The sequence below is a fragment of the Ambystoma mexicanum genome, chromosome 10 (genome assembly GCF_040938575.1).
Source record: "Ambystoma mexicanum isolate Mex_15411 chromosome 10, UKY_AmexF1_1, whole genome shotgun sequence".
NCBI lineage: Eukaryota > Metazoa > Chordata > Amphibia > Caudata > Ambystomatidae > Ambystoma > Ambystoma mexicanum.
This window is the reverse complement of record NC_090932.1, coordinates 1,499,721,496-1,499,741,527: the sequence shown is the minus strand read 5'-3', so window position 1 is coordinate 1,499,741,527 and position 20,032 is coordinate 1,499,721,496. Positions and strand designations below refer to the sequence as shown.

Genomic DNA, 20,032 nt, shown 5'->3' with positions numbered 1-20,032 from the left:
CCGGCATGCTCGGTGCCAGATCCTCCACCCAAACTTCATTTCTGTCTTAATCAGCCAAATCATTTATTTTAAATAAAATGGGGCACAGGCTGTTCTAAACAACCTAGATTCAGGGGTCGCTTCGTCTGCGAGCCATTTGGCAATATATTGCAGTTGGCTCGCTACATAATAGACCTCATAGTTAGGCAGTTTTATTCCCCCTTTTTCATGAAAGTTCTGCAACTTCCATAGTGCCACCCTATTCCTGGTACCCTGCCACAGGAAATCCCTGCACATGCCGTTCAGTCTGGTGAAGAACTTCTTAGGTATTGGGTACAGAATATTCCCGAAATAATGCAGGAGCCTGGGCAATACCACCATTTTGAGCATTGCACCTCATCCCATCATTGCTGGAGGCAACTTTACCAAAAATGTCATACGCTTTTCGGTTTTCCATATGGCTACCTCGGTATTATGCCTATGCTCTTCTTCCACTGTGTGATACACATCTATCCCAAGGTACCGAAAAGTACCAACAGCCCAAGGAGCATGCAGCACCGGCAACCGCCTGACAGGGTTCCCCTTATAACTACCTAACGGGAAAATAATAGATTTCTGAGGGTTCACCGCTATGCCAGACAGCCCCGCATACCTGTCCATAACCTCCAAGATGTACTGGAGATTCTCCTCGGGGTATCTCGGGTTCAACAGCAAATCATCCGCATACAAGGAGATCAAATGTCGCTCCTTGTCTGAGGTATATCACCAAAGGCTCTAAAGCTAGTATGTACAGCATAGGGGACCATGGGCACCCTCGTCTGGTACCTCTGCCTAGTTGCCATCTCTCAGCAATCACTGCTCCTGTTTTGACTCTGGCCAACGGCTCACTATATAGCATCTTTGCCAATTTTATGTATCCAGGCCCCATACCATAGCCCGCCAAGGCTGCCAGCAGCCATGGCCACTTGGCGGAATCAAAGGCCTTCACAGCGTCTAGAGACCCTATTACCATTTCGCCATCATTCCTGCACCCCCATTCGACAAACCGATGGAGTCGCCTATGATTGAGTTATGTTCCTATTTGGGACGTAGCCTGTCTGGTCCTGGTGTATTAGTTTGCCAATGACTTCGCAATCTGCTTGCCAAGACAGCTGTCAAAGTCTTGCTGTCCTGGTTCAGCATTGAGAGTGATCTATAGGAGCCACAGCTGTGTCAGGCTTATTAGGTTTGGGAAGCGGTATTATGATCGCTTCTCTAAGTGACTCTGGCAGCCGTCCCATCTCAAACGCTTCATTTAGCATATCCAACAATCGGGGGGAGCACTTCTGCCTTATACACTTTATAAAACTCACTTGGAAACCCGTCCGCCCCCGGGGTCTCACTAGTAGGTAGCTGCCGCACCACTTCTTCTAACTCCTCCATGGTAATCGGTACATCCACCTCCTCTTTCTTCGGCACTTATTGTGGGCAGACCTATGTCTTATAGTGTCTCTTATTTCTTCACAACTGCTTCTCTCCACATCCCCGTATAGATCCCTGTAGTAATTTGCAAACTCCTGATTAACTTCCTCCTGGGTGTCAGCTACACTGCCATCTTCTCTTGTTATTGTCCTGATGGTGGGTCTGGGGATCTCACTCTTGTACAACCATGCCAAAAGCCTTCCTGTTTTATCTCCTCCCGCATGCTGTCTTTCTATATATTTCCTATAGTTAAGGTTAGACAGTCTATCCCATAGATCTGCGCATGTCTGTTGCCATTTAAGTATCAGCTCCATATTCCCGTGTCATCTCCCCCTTTCAGCGCCTTTTCCAATTCCCTTTCTGCCTCATGTAGATCGGCCAGGATTCCTCCTTGCAGGCTTTTAGATTTCGCTATGGCTACGCCCCGCAACACCACCTTAAAGGCTTCCCATAGCGTGCTCGCTGAGTCCACGCTACCCTTATTCACCTCAAAGTAATTTATAATCTCCTCTTATCTTCCCTAAAAAGGGGGTCTTTAAGCGCCATGTCGGAATCCTCGCTCTTGGGGGGCAGTTTTGCCAGCCAATTCCCAGGGGCGAGGGGTCCGACAAGACCCGCACCTTATTTTCTGCCTGCACCGTCTCCATCATTATTTCGGATGTGACAAAGACGTAGTCCAGCCTCGTATGCAACTGTTGTGGGGCAGAATAATGCGAGTACTGCCTTTCGTGGGGGTGTTTTATTCTTCACACGTCCGCCAGACCAAAGTCGTCTAGCAGTGTCTGTAGCTCTTTTGCCGCTGGGGCAGGTCTATCAAACCTCTGATCTGTCCATCTTGGGGTTTAGTACGCAGTTGAAATCCCCTCCCCAGATCACTGCACTCCCCATACACATGCTAAGATTAGTACTCAGGGTTCTGAAATATGTTGCCGTGTTCTGATTGGGGGCATAGGTGTTCACAATGCATACCTCCCTGTTCTCCACCAGTCCCCTCAGCATAACCATTCTCCCATCTGCTTCCGCAGTTTCCTGCAACATCTGAAATGGGACATGCAGCGCCACCCAGGTGAGTACTCCTCTGGCATAGGCAGAATATGTCGAGCCCGCCACTACCCCTTTCCATTTTTTCACAACCGTTGCCAACGTTTCCTGTCGGGTGAGTCTCCTGTAGCAGCGCGATATCTATCTTTTGTCTGCGCAGGTATAACATCACCTTGTTCCTTTTTAAATAACTATTGAGGCCCCTGACATTCCATGTAATTATTTTAAGGTCCCCCCCTGGCTTGTTAGAGAGTTCCTGTCCCCCCGCCCCCCGCCAGTGCAGACCAGTTCCTCTTCCCGTTTGTCTATATAGGATTGTTCCCCAGTTCAAACCACCCCTAACTACAAACACCCCACACAGCCCTCCCTCTCTCCCTCCCACCCTTCCCTTCCTCCCCAAACTCAGTTCTCCCACCCCCCTCAACTGTTGCCCACCTCCATCCCTGGATCTCGGGCACCCCCGCATCTAGCTCTTTCTGGCTCTTGCCTGTACTCGAAGCTCCGCAGGGTGAGGTCGCCCTAGTGGCTAACCTGCTACAACTACTATTACTCGGAGGGGGGGGGGGGGAAGAGTAGGGTGCTTGCGTCCTGCCGCTCCTGTTTGCAACAGTTCAACCACACATTGCTATTCAATCTGCGCATGTATGCGCACTACTATATTCTAGTCTCTTAAATTCGACAGTCAAAGGTATCCAAGCCGAATATAAACTTTACTCAGTCGCATCCCTTAATCTTAAACACTATCATTATCTCTGCTGGGATACTCGCCCTGCGTCCCCTCAATATACGTGCAATGTCCCCATCACTTATCGTGTTCCTCTCGAGCCTGCTCCGTATCTCGTTCCGGACAGCCCTGAAGGTCCAGCCATTTCGTTGCTTCTTCCAGGGTGTCGAAAAAGTACATCTTGCCCTTGTGCTGCACTTTCAATTTCGCAGGGTACAGGAGCATGTATTTTATTCCCGCTAAGCGTAGCCTCCTTTTGATTGCCACATAACTACCGTTGCCTCTGGACCAGCATTGTGTAGTCAGGATACGCTGTAATAGGGCATGAAGCCCTTTCAATCGTTCCTCCTTTGCGAAAATATTCCAATATCTTCTCGCAATCTTTATAGTTCAGTATTTTTGGGATTATTGCCCGGGGGGGGGATTGGGGGGGCAGTTCCCAGGCTTCGGCCTCCTCATAAGGGCTCTGTGTGCACGCTCCACTGCAAATCCTTGCGAAAGTTTCTCGGCCCCCATTTCTTGTAAGAGTAGATTCTCAACGTAGTCTGTAGGTTCTTGGCCTTCCTCCCCCTCCGGCAGGCCGACCACACGGATGTTGTTCCTCCTTGCTCTCCCTTCCACTTCCTCCGCATGATTCTCCAGGTTAGCTCCCTGTTTCAGTACGTGAACCTCCTTTGCATTGTTGGTGCTAGTATCCGTGTTGGTTTTCACCGCACTCTCCAGGCTGCTTGTTCTCTCTGCCAACGCCCTAACATCCCGTCTCAGTAGGGTGACGTCAATGCCTACTGCGTCTATCTTGGCCTCCAGGGAAGTGCGCAAGTCTGCCATCACTAGCCCCCATGAGTCTTTCAGCTCTGTGATAGCTGCCAAAATCTGGTGATTTTCCGTCACTACGGTGCTCTCCACCGTTGTTGTCGCACCCTTAGGCGCTATGGTCGCAGGAGATAGCTGTGTCTTGGCAAATGCTTCCATTGTGGATTGTTTATTCTTGTTCTTGCTTATGGCCCCTCGCCCTGTCATCTTGTAGCCGCAGTTGTGTCTGTGGTTGCTTGGTCTCTGACGTATCGGCCCTGCACTTCTGTTTTGATGCAAACCCAGTGTAGCACTTCAGGTCTGAGGCAGTTGTCCAGAAGAACTTCTGTATAGGCTTGTGTTTGCCGGGCTATTTCCTAGAGTGGGTTGAACTCTCCCACGTTTTGACTTGTCTTATTCTTCAGCCTCCCAGCGTACCCCAGCTCCCAGTGTTGCACACCCCTTTGCCCCTAGGAGTGCAGGACCATCTCCACCCGTGCCAACCCAGCGGCATATAAAGGTGTCCTCCAGTAGCTGTTAAGTGCACAATTCCACCATTCCGGCTGCTTGAACTATTGGTGAGCAGCCATCCTTTGCATCAGCTGCCCCTTCTGCTAAAGCACAATGCTCTATTCTCCAGCTCGGCTCGCACGCACTGTTATTGTTTCCTCACGCTCCTGTTACAATGTATCATGGGTCCGGGTGCGCAGCGCTTGTTTTTCATTCAGGGAAGCGTTTGGGTGGCCGTCGGAACGCTTGGGCCCTGCTCGCGCTACAGTATCAATTCGCCACTCCCGGGCTTGCCGAACCCTGCTGTACTGCGTTAGCGATTGTTGCGTGAGCGATTGTTGCAACGAACAGTTGCTTCACCGGGTGCCCCGTCTGTAGCGAGCTTCTCGTTTACTATTTGCAGGGAGTTGCTCCTGCTGCTGAGTCCGTTCGATTCCCCCTCTCCCAGGCTTTCCACACGCTGCAGCGCGACGCAAGCCGGCATTACAGCGATCTGATATTCTGCCGGGCACCCAGTCCGATGCAAGCTATTCAAGTACTTTCTGCCAGGAGTGCTTGCGCTACTGTATCCCAGAAATCCACCTTTCCCAAAGCTTTCCGCACACTGCAGCTCAACGTGTGCTGTTATTGCAGGGATCAGATGTTCCGCCGAGCGCCCCGTCTGGAGGGCGCACTGCAATCACTGCCGGCAGCCCGGCTTAGAGATTTCGGCAGTCAGGGGCCCGATGCCTTTGTTGTCCGCCATTTTGGGAGGCTTCATATTCTCAAAGGCACACACAAAAAGCTCATATCTTTGACATCCTTATCGCAAATTGCTAGCCTGTTGCTGCCGTCGTGGGGAACACGTTCCGACACCTCTGCTCGTATTTCCAGTCACTTTCAAGTCCGTTTAAGTGCTTTAGCACAGATCACCATCGGATTGACAGGAGCAGTTACACCGGAGCGTGTCCTACTCCATGGCTAGTTGGCCACGCCCCCAATGTTTTCCTTTGTTAGTAAGGTCTGAACGTCCCCTCGAAGTAGGAAGGTGTCCTGATGGTGTCTCGTGGCTGATCGTGCAATTTTTGCAAGAATTCTATACATTAACTTTTACACAGTTGACAGCACCCACTTATCTGAAGTTTTACCCACCCATGTGTGGGTGAATATTATGCACCCCCTACATGGGAGTGAACTTGTACTGGTGAGTTACTGCTTTGTGGCTGAGGCCGCTGATGAGTTTGGCTTCTATCATGGCCTCTTCCGTGTTTGAAAAGAGCGAGTGGTGGGTGTGTATGTTGCTTGTGGTGAGCCATGACTAGACTAATGTGGGCGATATTTGTGACCGGAAAAGTAATACCTATGTTAAAAAAGCTTGTTTCAGTTGTCTGACTTTTAATGGTCTCTTGTCCTTTCTTGGCCTCCTCAAGCACGTCCTCCACAGCTTTGCCAAAAAGCTTGTTTTCCTCAATGGGCATGTAAAGGAGTGAGGCCTGGGTTTTTGGTCTGAACCACACAACTATGCCCGTCTCTTTAGAACAGTGGCCTCGGCAATAAGCCTGCCAGCTTTCTCAGACTCCAGGGAGTTCTTTATTCATTGTTTATTTGTATAGCGCCTATACACAATGTGTTTCAAAGCGCTTTGAGGAGGGAGGCAACATGGGAGAAAGTTACATTCTCTCAAGTCAGTTCAGAATGTGAAAAATAACTATCTTAATCAGCCTGGCGACATTTCAGATAGTGCAAGTAACAAATAAGGGAGGAGAGGGTCAGGGGGGAAATGAGACAAAAACAAGCAGTTGCATTACTATGCCTGACAGCAATTCATGTAGTGCCGGGAAGTAACAAGAAGTGGGGAGGGGGGGTTGGTGGTAGGTATGAACCAGGGAACAGGAGAACAAAACAAGCAACTAAAATACTAGGTCAGATGACAACGGGGGGAGGGTAGAACAAGGAGGGGAGAGACAAGCTATCGCAGGTCGCGCGACAGAGTGCTAATAACAGTAGTAAGGAGGGGAAAATGGAAGAGAAGACAGGCGGCTACAATTGCTATGCCAGACGACAATTGGGGTAGTGCCAGAATTTAACAAGAGGAGAGGAGGAGGGATAAGCGATAAGGGTGTGGGAGGAAGGACAAAAGCTGACAAGACTACCTATATAGAGTAATGCTAGAGGGGGGGGTAGGAGAAAAGGAAGAAAGACGGGGGGGGGGGCAGAGGAAGGCTATTGTACAGATCAGAAGGTACGTATGAAATCAAAAGTGCTAGCGAACAGAGGGGGAAAAGGGGGCTACAACACACAATCAAGGGAGACCAAAGGGGGTTGGGGCAGGCACAACCATCAGAAGGAGTGCAGGGGACGGAGGAGGGCACAAACATCAGTCAAGCAGGCGGGTGGACAAAACCTAAGGGGGCTGGGGCGGAGGGGACACGCACCAAAAACAGGGGCAGACGAGGGCACACACCACAGCTGGGGGGGTGGGGGAGGCGGCGAGGCACGCACCATATCGGGGGTGGGGCGGGGGACACGGTAATGGGGCAGAGGCGGGGCAGAGGGGGCACACATGCACCATAATGGGGGGGGGACACAGAGGGGCACACATGCACCATAATGGGGGGGCAGAGGGGCACACACGCACCATAATGGGAGTAGAGGGGGGGGCACACACACCATAGCGAGAGGGGGGCACAGACACCATAGCAGGGGGCACAGGCACACCATACCAGGGGCAGAGGACACACACCAATCCCGGGGGGGCAGCAAGGCAGCGTACCAGGCTAGACAGGGGGGCCAGGATCGGGCTTTTGAATGAGGGCTGGCCAAGCCTGCCGGCCTCGTGATTGGCGAAGATGTAGAAGGCCAAGGCCAATCCTGGGCCCCATGCACACACTAGCACTCCAGTGCGTAGCAAAATGGCACAGCCATATTGGAATGGCATATTAGCAAAAGGATAGAAATGAGCGCACACAAGACAACGAAACGGAGCGTTCTTAGGCTCAAAGAATCAAAGGAGGATGACTATCAAATCTATATGATTAATGTACCTTGAATCTGTTTTGCACAAACGTGCGCCGCTCGCTACAGCCCAAGGGGGGCATGCCTTGCAAAATGGAAGTGAACCCAGTGCACTTGGAGGGCATCGGGTGGAGGAGGGAGAAAGCTGCTACAGCCGCTCCGGCGGCCGCAGCATGATAATCATGTTAGTGGATTGTTTTTTTCCTAGTTTACAATACTCATTGCTTGTTCTTGTTGGAAGTGTTCTGTACGACTTCAAGGAAATTTGTCCACTTAGTCCCACTGTGCCCGGTTGTGTGTAGCTGTAAGCACAGTTGCATTTGCTATTCTGGCCTGTCTTTGCTCTGGCTATTCTTGGTTTGGAAGAGGCATATTGCCCCCTTTCGCGAGTATAACCACTAAGGAATCTGGAAGTAGCTGACCATTGATGTACAACAGGTCTGCAACTGCTGCTTACATTTTTTTTCTCAACCCATGGGTTGTTTTAGTTGGCACCAGGGTAAAGTAATGCAGGGCTCATTCTCTTAATGGCTTTTAACAAGGGGATGTATGGGGCTGTAGTGTATCTTCAATAAGATCTGTGTACGTACTCTTCTGACTCATTTGTCTCAATGCCAAATGTCTGTCCTGCCCTACGTAAGATTTTTTAATATCCTTCTCAACCTGAGTCTTGCACTCTAGACATTATAATTTGCCCACTTTCTGGAGAGATCCCATGTTTTCTTAATTTTATTCTTCTATAAAATCCATAGAGAGGTTACATAATTACTTAGATTTTTAGAAAGAGGGTATTTAGTCATATGTGAGGTTGTGGACGAGCATTTCAGAGGGAGGTAGGGTGGTTACCCCTTTAAATGTAGATGGCGACTCAAGGCTAGTGCTAATTTGTGACCGTTAATTGGGCGGTCTGACGAATGACTGGGTTCTCAGAGTTGGTGTTGTGGGGCAAGGAGTGAGCAAGAGCAAAATGGAACATGCTCAAGGTGGTCGAGGGACAGATTGTGTGCTAGATCAAAAGGTACGAGTCAGAGTACCTGGGGATAGAGAGAGATAAGTCAATTAATAGATTTGAAGACTAGTAGACATTTGAAGGGTTGGGCAGTGAGCCGGCAAAGTGGGAGAGTGGTGCAGTATTTTGTTGAGGCGCAAAGGGTAGGACCCAAGAGAAAACTCAAGCCGTACTAAAGGCAGCTGACTATCAGACTGACAATGAATGCTAGGCAAGTACAGGCAGTTCTTTCAGATAAGCAGATCGCTGTCCGAGGGACCCCAAGGTTTCTTATCTTGGAAGGTCAGGGTGAGAACGTCGGCAAAATGAATGGGTGAGGACCGGAGAGGTGGGTCATTGAAGGCATTAAGTTGGATCCATCAGCCTTAGGGGGTGCGCATAAGACATTGAAGGGCTGCCCAAGGCCAGAGAGCTGAGAGGCAGTCTGATAGCCTTGAGAGGTTGGGGTGGTAAATGAAAGGCTAATTTGGTTAATTTGGTTATCATTAGAAAATGTAATAGGAGTACTCAATGGAGTAAATGAGATTGCCTGCGAAGAGGATGTAAAGAGTGAGGAGCAATGGGCTTTGGGTAGAGCCCTTGGAAGATACCCACTAGGAACGGGTTGAATTGAAGCTTTGTGTTCCAGAAGATGGAACGGCTGGCAAGTAAGGGGGGGCAAATCAAAGTGCCTTCCATTTCAAGTTTCGAGACATTTAGCAGTAGTGTGATGGCTTACGATGTGAAAGTTTACAAAGATTCCTAAGCATGAAGGTGTAGGAGAGCTTGGATTGAAGACGAACATGGGTCATGCTATAGAATACAGATTGCGATGGTCATGTAGGTCCTTCAGGTAACTAGGGATGCTGTTAAAGATGGCATCCAGAAGCTTAGAAGAAGAGAGGAGTGAAATTGGCTGTAAGTTACTTAGACAGTTCTATTCCACAGGGGTTATTCTTAGTTGGTAGGACCGTGGCTCCCTTGAAGGCTTGAAATATTCCTAGACAGTGAGGCTGGTGGTGCTAGCTCTGATACTTTGTGGAAGAGGTCAACTGGGTGTGTAAGGGAATAGCCATCTGAAGGATGGTAGCCAACTCGACAGGTGATGCAGGGGAGAAAGCGTGAATGCAGGGAGGTCGTGGAGATGAGGGATCATGGGGTGTTTGTTGTGCTCTTAGGTGATAAGTAGAGGGTGACGTCCTTGGCTGAAAGGGAATATTAAAATATCTTGAGGGAGAGCCAGCATAACTATTTGCAGGGGGGTTAGAGTGTGGAGATGTTGTTATTGAAGTAGTTGGACTTTGCCATGTCTAGAACGGTTTTAAATGCTAGGAAGTTATTCTTGTATACCTTATGTATTAGAGGGGTGCAGGATTGTTGCAATCATTGGAGGTGAATTATCCAAGGCTGAGCGCGAGGGTTGAATTAAATGTTCGGGTGGTGGTTGCCAAAGTTTCTCAAATGGGCAACTAAGAGCCATTAGGAAGTTGCAGAAGGCATGGTAGGAAGACGCCTGAGGAAATGACAGCAAGGAAGGAGGATCAGATTTCTGCTGAGCAGGGAAAAGCCATCTAAACTTGTTGGCCAGTAAAGGCATACCGGGAGTAACAGAGTGGTCTCATAGGGTTTGATGGTAACGTTTTGGTGACAGTAAGTTGCTGCTGTTATGGATACCAGAAGCGCACCAATACCTGCAAATGCAGTTTGCCGGTTTGCAGAGATCTTCAAACTACTGGCAGGTGTGATTTATGTAGCAGTTTAAAATTTGTCTGGATAGTCTGTGGCCAGTAACTAAAATAAATTGCTCAGTCACTACGTTTTGGGACAATGCATCTGAACAGTTTTGCGAAGTGTACTATTAAAGCTCTCATATCAGTGCTGGGTTGATTTGACAAACACTTCTCTGTTAAAGATGTATGGGTTAAAGATCTTTTCATCATTACATGCCAGAGTGTAAGAACTAGATCTCCTTTTAAGTGCTTGTAGTGTTTCCCAACGGAATGGAGACCTAATGAACCCATCTTTTTGTCTTTTACTCAGACCAACAGTCGAGCAATGCTTCCCTGGAGACTCTGCTGGCACTTCTTCAAACAGAGGGGGCAAAGATTGAAGAAGAGACTGAGGTATGACCGGTTTTGTATTTCCAAAATAAATATATATTGAAAATGTGCCCAGATTAGATTTTGTATAGCATGTACCCTTACCTACTAGGAGCACTTTCAAGATCAAGATGTGGAAGGTTTTATGGGCTTGTGTGAAGGTGTGTATAGCTCCTCTTCACCCATGATTGGCAATCTTCCTTCGGCAGCCCCCTCCCCAACCACTTTGTTTGCCACCCAGCTCCCCCTTCCTCCACATTCTCCACCTCCACGCCTTAGCGCACCAGTCATTTCTTTTTGAGGCCTTAAGGAGCGCATATGTTGCATGTGTATTTGTTTTGGAGTCTGGATACAGTTTTATTGTTGTTATTGTGCATTTATATAGCCCCTTATATACCATTGGTATGGTCTGAAGGCACTGGTAGGTTGATCGCCCTTGGGAACCGAAGTTCAGGTCAGTAGAGAGAGTAGAGAGATTCAAGGTGCGTGTGAGCACCAGGTATGTGTGCAGCTGGTGCGGTATTCGTGTAATAGCTGCTTCTTAGCGGTAGGTGTGGTGGTTGAGAGATCTGGAGTATGTGTTCGGCCTGGCAGACTTTATCCAGACCAAGTTGTGGCTGCGTTAGGCCTGAGGAGAACGCCTGGCTGGGGGTGTTTAACCAGCAGTGTTTTACTTAGAGTGATGTGTAGTATGCGGCGGATGTTGGTATGAGAATAGTTATACCGAATGGTGTCATAGTATCTGTGTTCTAGTTGAGTGATGGTGTAGAGGGAGAGTAAGCGTGGTGGTGTGATATGATGGGTTGTATGCTCTTTCAAGGGATTCTCTGCATTCTAAACCATACTACTATATACGTCACGCGATTCAATGTGCTCCAGTCCGTTCCATGCACTCCTATCAACTCCATGCATCACAATCTGCTCCACACACTCCGGTTCACTCGACGTACTCATGCGCTCCAGTCCGCCCCTCGCACTCTAGTCTGCCCCACGCATGCACTATGCATTCATCTGTTTTGCGCACTCGCCCCCTCTACGCACTCGCCCCCTCTACGCATTCATCCCTTTAAAGCGTTCATCCCCTTCTACGTACCTCTTTTTTTCATATGCGCTCTTTCGCTCCTATACACTCGACTGCTCTATGTACTAGTCAGCCCTACACACTAGTATGTTCTATGCAGCTCTCCATTCTATACATTCTTCTGGTCAACTCATCCATCCTGCTTCGCTCATCAATCAGTTCCCCATACTCACCCGTTCTACGCACTCATCGGCTGTGCATGCGTTCCGCACTCATCCGTTCTACATGATTATCCGTTCTGCGCACTCATCCGGTCTATAACTCCTCCGCTCTAGGCATTTGTCTGCTTTATCCCCACGTATGCACCATACCTACAACTTCTCTACGCATTCATTCACCCTACGCAGTCACATGCTCCTCGCATTCACCCGCTCCCCATCAGCTCTCCATGCGCATCCGCCTCCCCCCCGCACACATCCGCCCCCCCCCCGCACACATCCGCCCCCCCCCCGCACACATCCACCCCCCCCCCCCTCGCACACATCCACCCCCCCCTCGCACACATCTGGTCCACACACATTCAACAGCAATATGCACCCATCAGCCTTATATAGTAATTCGCTAATACGCAGTAATCATGTTACATCTATTCGTCTGCTCCGTACACCCCTCCGCTCCATGCACTCAGCCTCTCCATGCACTCGGCCTCTCTACACACCCAACCGCTCAACATGATCGTCCATTCTATACACTCATCCAAATTCGATATTCATTCAATTTGTACATTCATTTAAATTATATAGTCATCTGTTCTTCCACTTGTGCATTCATCTGGTCCACGCGCTTCATCTATTCAAACTATTTCGCCCACGCCATTCATTTCGTTCACGCCTCATGCATTATGTCTATTTCAGGAGTTAAGTCTCTTTACTGTTTACGTATGATTTATTCTTATTAACCACTTCATTGTTTTGATCTATTTTATTCGGATACTTCTGATTGTCCTTTTAGTTTATGTTAGGGGTTTACTAGCTGTCAATTTCTCGCATCAGGTAGTGAGTTTGTGTCATTGAGATGCTGTTAGTCTGTTTGGGTTAGTCTGGTATGGGTTGGTTTTAGGGGAAGAGCCAGGTTTTCAGCAGTTTGCGGAAAGACATTAAATCCTCAGTTTATCTTTTGCTATACAGTATAGTTGCAACACATTTAAGTGAATGGAAAAGAACCAATAAAGTTTCTGCACTCATGATTTCAGAATATAACAGTTTAAAAGCAAAGACATTCTATGGGAAGTACTCATTTATGTGGACATATGTCAGTAGTTAAAAAATGGTAATGGAAGTGCCAGTCGTGTCTAGAAGCCTATTGAGTGGCGCTATAATATCACTTATCTATTGTCCCTTACATAATGCGCATGTGGCGTTTGTAAATTGTTCATTGCCACATCATGCACCTTCAGTGTTTAAAGGGTTAATGGGAGCATGCAAACGGAGCAAGTAGAGGAGGCAGGATTCGAGTGGCTTTCTGCATAGCAGGTGATCTGAATCTGTTACCATTGAAGATTCATTTCTTTGGGTGGACACACATTTAGTGTCTCATCAATCTGGCAGAGAATTTTAGGAGCCGACACTGAACAGATAAAGCCCGGCATCCTAGGCAGTGTTTGAGGTAAACTGTTGGGACTGGCAAATGTAGTTGGTAGTCTGGTGGGATGGCATCTGTTGTCAACACTCTGTGTGGGGCAGTGTTCTGATGCAGCACCTTAATGGTCCACTTGCCTCCAGCCTAGGTTCTTTAACGCAAATGTTGGTTTGACGTCTCTTTACTACATAGAACCCTGGCTGCTTTATTTGATGTCAGCCACAGCTTTTGTTTGGCAAGGCTGATGTTACACAAAATGTGTACTTGTCAATGAGTGATCTCATAACTGGTAATAGTTGCAACAGGTGAATAACTTGATAGTTTAGAGAAATTAAGGTAAAATGTTACCATGGTAACTGACTTCTGCTAGATGGGAGGTGGCTAGGTGACTCGTGGTAGCTCATTTGAAGTAGTATCCGTTCACTATCTGCAATCAAGAACAGAAATTGGTATAATGGACAGTGGTGTATACCTAATTAGCTAATCACTTGTGCAGTGCTTCAATCCATGAATAGTCCCTAGAGACATTGGCGGAGGGTAGGAGCAGTTTCCAATAGAGAAGCATCTTGCAATATATTCACTAAGCCCCTTTTTCATGGTCTTGGTATCACCTACACTAACTATGCAGATGATACCCAGATCCTCATACCGTTGACTGGAGATTATAAGGATTTGACCTTGGTCAACAGTGTACCTAATCATCCAGGCATGAATGGCCACCCATGGTCTATGCCTGATGACAAAACCGAGCTCATAATCCTTGGTACCACCTCCAACCTTAATAAACTCGGCCATAAATAGACAAGCTTTAATATAGATGGCAACACCATCAACGTCGCTTAAAAAGTTAGGTTTCTAACTAGACGCCACCTTATCCTTCACAAAACAGGTAAACTCTATGGCCTCCGCCACTGCTTACACATGTAAGCTAATTAGAGCTGCCAAGCCCTTCCTGTCCACGCACAGCTGCATCACCTTGGCCAGAGCCCTAATTCTATGGAAACTGGACTACTGCAATGCCCTATATCTGGGTGCCAACAAGTATACCACAAATAAAATCAAGATTCTCCAAATAATGCCCTTAGAGCAGCACTGGGTATAGCTAAAACTATCGAATCTCAGAGATAAGGAGAATGAATAACTGGCTCCCGACCAAGGGCAAAATCCTACTAATAAAGGCCTCACTTACTCACAAGTGTTTAAACAATGCCGCCCCACGCTATCTGATTTAGAGACCATCTTTCAACCGTCCAACAAGAATGCCCACCTCTAACACCCGGACGGTACCGAGGTTTAATCTTTCTAAAACTGGAGGATGTAGCTTCCCAGTTAAAGCTGCTCAGCTGTGGAATTCTCTACCCCCCGCCATAAGGACAGACCAGACATCTTCAGACACAACATCATTAACTGTATCAAAGAAAACGATTGCTAAAACACTGGCGCCACCATTGGCTCCACTCTACCTACTTCACTATACATAATGCTGCATCTTTGCAACTTACTGCCCGATAGCTTATCCCTACCTCCCTTGTACATATTTCCTATGGTCTGCCGCAATATTCTGCTACTTGTGATGGCCTGTCTGTATAATATATCTACTGTTCTACTCCCTTTGACCTCGTAACCTCTCTGGAATTGTTGCCTCTACCCTTTTTGTATTGTATATACCTGTACAGCATTGTAACCTAAGCTGAAAATATTCTCTATTTGCGCTCTGGTGCGCACTACAAATAATAAAAGACAATCTTCTACATGGTGCCATTTTAATGAAAAATATTCCCTATGGGGATGGAAAGTGGATCCAGTGCTTTAATTATTTTATCGGGAGGGTGGTGGGGGGGGGGGGTGTTCACACTTTTTTAAAGTGGTTTTTACTCTTCCATTACAAGACAGCAATAAACATATTTACTTTTTTTTCAGAATATGGCAGAAAATTTCCTTGATGGTGAAATACCACTGGATTCTTTCATTGATGAATATCAAAGCAAGCGTAAACTGGCCCATTTGCGACGTGTGAAAATCGAGAAACTTCAGGAAATGGTACTTAAAGGCCAGAGACTTCCACAGGCACATGTTCTAGCACAGCCAAGACAGTCCATAGTGACTCCTGCACCTCAGACGTGCTACCCTTCAGAATTAAACAACCCGCCTTCGGTCATGCCTCGTAGAGCGGTGCCCCCACCACCACCAGCTGTAGCTCAACCAGGAGCATTCCCTACTCCGTTTACTGCAGCAATGGGATCAGGATCAGCCAACCTTCCTTATACACCGTGTCCTTATCCACCTCTCCCGCCTCGAGTAAATCCTGCTATGCAGCCTGGGTATCAACATGCATTTTTATCACAGTATCCTCCAGCGCTCCCAAATAGACCACCGCCTCGCCTTCCGCCTAATGCTGGCTTCATTTTACAGTGAGGGCATCTTTGTATCAACCTGATGCATATCTGGTGCTTTCAGTTTCACTTCAAATTGTCCCCCCCCACCCCCCAAAAGGAAACTCTCCATATCTTGGATAGGTCTGTGCTTTGCAGTTTAGACAAAGAATGGGGACGACAGCACTTGCCTGGAAAAACTCTGTACATTGGTTTTCCTTTTCCTAATTAAGACTCGCTTTCCAGAAGGTGCGAAGTAGTCGACATTTTGTTAATCCTAGAGGAAGTTCAATGGGCCCTCCCATAATCGGCATTTCTTTTTGTTCCAAGAATGGCATTTTGTACTAATGGTACATCAAAAATGTACTATTTTTCAGGTCGGTAAGAATGGACTTTTGGGGCCTCATCAAAGTTACAACTTGCTGTACAAATACCAAATTACTATGATTGCTTCTGCATTGGGAAATGGTATTTAATTCATAATATGTATTTAGTGTTTGCATTAGGTATCGTGCTCATTTTTATTTAAAAAAGTTAATTGTATGCAAAATTCATCAATGTTTTGCCTAATTCATGCTGGTACGTCCACCGTAATGTCCATGATGGTTCGTTAAATAGAGGATCTATTTTAGCAAGGAAGTTGGGTTCCAGCCCTTGAATTGTTCTTACACGATGGTACATCTCACTTGGTCAAACATTTTACATTGCCAATTTTCTTTGAGGTTTGTGTATCGCTCTAATAGGGTGTAGTGAACGTTTTACTTGTGTAGGGAGAAGACAAAGATTTTGCACTGCAAATTAACCTATTTTTTCAAGTGGTGATTCCCATCCATTTCTATTAAACAAAACAGTAGTAATGCTTATATTACTTGAAAAATTTGCCTGTTTAAAAAAATCTAGCGATGCTGACTATTCAGGGATCTTTCTTAAAAAAACAAAAGGCCTTTACTGGGCTGGAGTGACGTACGGATCACATTGATGCAATTTTCCATCTGAAAGCAATGCATTGTTACATATGCATGTGACTGTGATGTGCCTTAGTATCCTTGCTTGCAACTGGACCGTCGGATTGTTTGCACATCCTCAAACCCAAATGGATGGCTTATTTTCAAATTTGGAAATGGTCTTTGTTGAGGACATGTTACCATCAGCTTGCCAAAAGCAGTAGAAAGGTATTCGAGCTCTGGTATTTAAAAAGTAACTGACCGACTTGGATGTAGATGGGGGTTCATCCTGCTTTTCACAGTTTGTAAACACAATCTCTTTAAATGACTGAAAGCTGCTGTTTTAAATGTACATATCACTGCTGACAATAGTGAATCCGTATTGAAAGCGGCGTACTTGCAATTTAACCATTTGCTGGGTTGTGCTTGGAATCTCTATTGCCATATGTACCTTTTTTAAATATTCAATGGCCATTGAAAGCAGAGCTGTTTTATAATGGTTAACCCTGGTACATTTGTATTTTTAGTGCAGTGTTTTATAGTAAAAAAAAAAAATCCTGATGCCCAAAGTGGTTGACCTTGCGAAAAAAATCATGTCACTTTAATGCTGTTCATGGTTTTATTTTGTCACAGTAATTAGTCACAGCATTTGGTGTTTTTTAAAGAACACCCCACCGGGATTAAGTGCTACTTAAGAAGTTTTTGTCCTACTTTTCTTTTATTTTTTTGAGAAAAAAAGCCATATTGCAGGTCACTGCAACCTGATCGCCATTTGCAGCTATGGATGGAGCAGCTGGATGTGTGTAATGTACCAGTTGTATGTTTGGTGCTGTTAGAACTTTTTTCCACCAAATTTGGAGCCGTGGAGTTGGTCTAGATTGGCAGCATAAGAACGTGTTAGAAGTAAAATGGGAGGAATAGAATTATGCTTGCTGTTGCAGTACCGTTTTGTTCTATCAAAACCAATTTATATTTTTGTTAAACACCACCAAATAGATGAATATTGATTGAACAATTGATGCAATGGGCTTTGCTGATTTCTGTCTCTCTCACGCTCTGTGTCTGTCATATCTACACACATATATCCCATCGTTCTCCTTTGAAAACGTCTTCATAAGTGAACGGGAGGTGAATTCAGCATGTCAGTTTGCAGAGTGATATCAGATGTTATGTATACCAACCACTCCACTTTTTTGCCACTGATGTGGACCTCCACACTTGGTAAAGATGTGTGCGGCCATGTCCTCTGCAAACCTGCTTTGGTCCGGCACCGTGGCTGTTTTTTCCAGGAGCAGCAAAGTGGATAAGCACTTCTAAATAAACCTGCATCCTTATCCAATATACTGGGCTGATGACTGGATGTTGAATCCTACTCAACCCCCATATGAAAGATTCCCACTATATATTCATGCCACTTGTACTGTAACCTGAGGTAAAGTAAATGACAACCCACTTATTCGTTCACACCCAAAAACATTAGTTCCGAATGAAAAAGCATGATGCAGTCGATGGGGGGTGGTCTATTAAACCCTGTGAAAGACACTAAGCTCTTGGTAGCACTTGTTCATAGTGTAAAATAATTATGTAAAGCTACGGTTTGTGCTGCATAATTAATGCATATTTTAGTGACTGAAAAAAGTTACCGCTCGTTATTTTAAATAAATGACATACAAAAATGCTGTGAGATTTATTTTATTTTCCTGTTCGGAATGTTGGATTAATGTCTTCTGTTTCAGATGAAGCTCTACTTGGTTATTAAATGGACACAAATAGAAAATGAGCTGAAGGAGGAAGGCAAAGATCGCCACGTTTCTTCTGGCTCCAACAGCGAATCATCCAAAGTCAGAGCCTCCATAAGGTGCGGTGCACTGGGTGAGGCTTGAGGTCACAGTTGAGCAGCACATAGATTGGTGGCTGGATGAATGCTAATCGACTGAAGTTTAATGATGAAACTGAACTTCTTATGCTCCATTCCGGCATTAAATCAGTCAATTGCTAACGTGGAAAGAGCCTTTGGATTAGAGCCCTACACGGCTCAATTCTGGCCGGAGAGGCTGGGAGGGTGCACAGCTCCTGCCTCCAAGATCGGGAACTTCGCCATTTGGCTTGATACTTGACTTTCTTTGCAGTCATATTGCTACGGTTGTCAGTTCCTGCTTCCATAATCTGCGCTCGCTCAAAAGACTTTGATTTCACATTTTCTCATAAGATACAACTGCTTACCGCTTTTATATCCGGCCGACTAGATTACTGTAATTAGATTTACTTGGGCCTATACAAACTGACTTTCAAAAGTCTTCATATTATACAGAATACGACTGCTAGGCTTCTTTTTCATTTGAGATGCAACTCACATTTCCTCATTACGAACTTTACATTGGCTCCCTGTAGCTGAATTGTTTCAGTTGGGTGCTTTCCCTAACGCATAAGGTCTTTCGTAACACTGTCACTGTTTTTTAGGGCCTGATTTCACCATTCCACGCCTACCACAGTACTGTGGTCATCTTCTGTAGGACTTTTTTGTGATGTTTATATTCAGATACGAAAGATGGGATGGCTAATCGTTCAATGCTCGGGCAACTAAACTTTGGAATGGACTATTACTCTCTGACTTATTGCTGATCACCTGACGTTTAGATTAGGTGTGAAGACCTTCCCCCTCAGTTATTTTCCATTTGGTGGGGAACTCTTGATCAGCTTGACCCTTTGTGGAGTCACCTTTAGCCCCATGCTGCCTTTTCAAGGTCTATGTTGCTCTCTATAAAATTTCTATACCATACCATCTAATATAGTGTTCACCCATGTTTAGGAATCGCACATCTTCACACACTTAGACTTAAAATCTGGCAGTGGTGGCACTGGGGAGGCATTTTTGGGAAACGCCTCTTGAAGGGCTTGGTGCTTTGGCAAGGCCAGTGTGGCCAGAGGAGCCAGGAGGAGCTGCTGCCATATCTTACCCCATGCTGACCGACATTGGGAATGTTGGTGGCCTTGGGGATGAAGTAACTGCTTGCAGTAGTTCACTAGAGAACAGTGCATGAACTGAGTGACTGTAGGTGCCTCATAAATTACTTGATAATGGTGACAATACCCTTTAGTGAAGGATACTGCGGAGGCCATTACACCTAGTTTTTGAAAACTATTCTTAGAATTGAGGCAAGCACAGGATGAAAATAGGACAGCTCTGGTGCCTACAGGGAGAAGGAAGTAAAACACGTTTGCTGACTGTGTATCGCACACAGAATAGTGATGCTACATGGGGCTGGGGTTCAAAATTGCTGGGAGCCATTTAACTCCTCCTAGCCTAGGAGAGCTTGAAAACAGGAGCTACTTCTGGCTCCCATAGCCAACTGGCAATTCACAAACCTATGTCACTTTAGCTTTTAGTATATGAGAAAGTTTATAAAGAATGAGGACACATTTAAACATAATGGATCATAGATAATGGGCAAAAAGTTAGTTGCCTCTC

The 20,032-nt window shown here is 46.3% G+C and overlaps 1 protein-coding gene across 1 annotated transcript in view; it reads left to right on the top strand.

The window, feature by feature from the left end:
- VPS37B (VPS37B subunit of ESCRT-I) overlaps positions 1-18,241 on the top strand; it is a 96,600-nt gene extending 78,359 nt beyond the window's left edge. The window contains exons 3-4 of the mRNA XM_069619636.1: positions 10,530-10,612; positions 15,168-18,241. Of these exons, the coding sequence (XP_069475737.1) occupies positions 10,530-10,612; positions 15,168-15,662 (578 nt within the window). The 3' untranslated portion in view covers positions 15,663-18,241. The remainder of the gene's footprint in view (positions 1-10,529; positions 10,613-15,167) is intronic.
- The last annotated feature ends 1,791 nt before the right edge of the window (positions 18,242-20,032 follow it).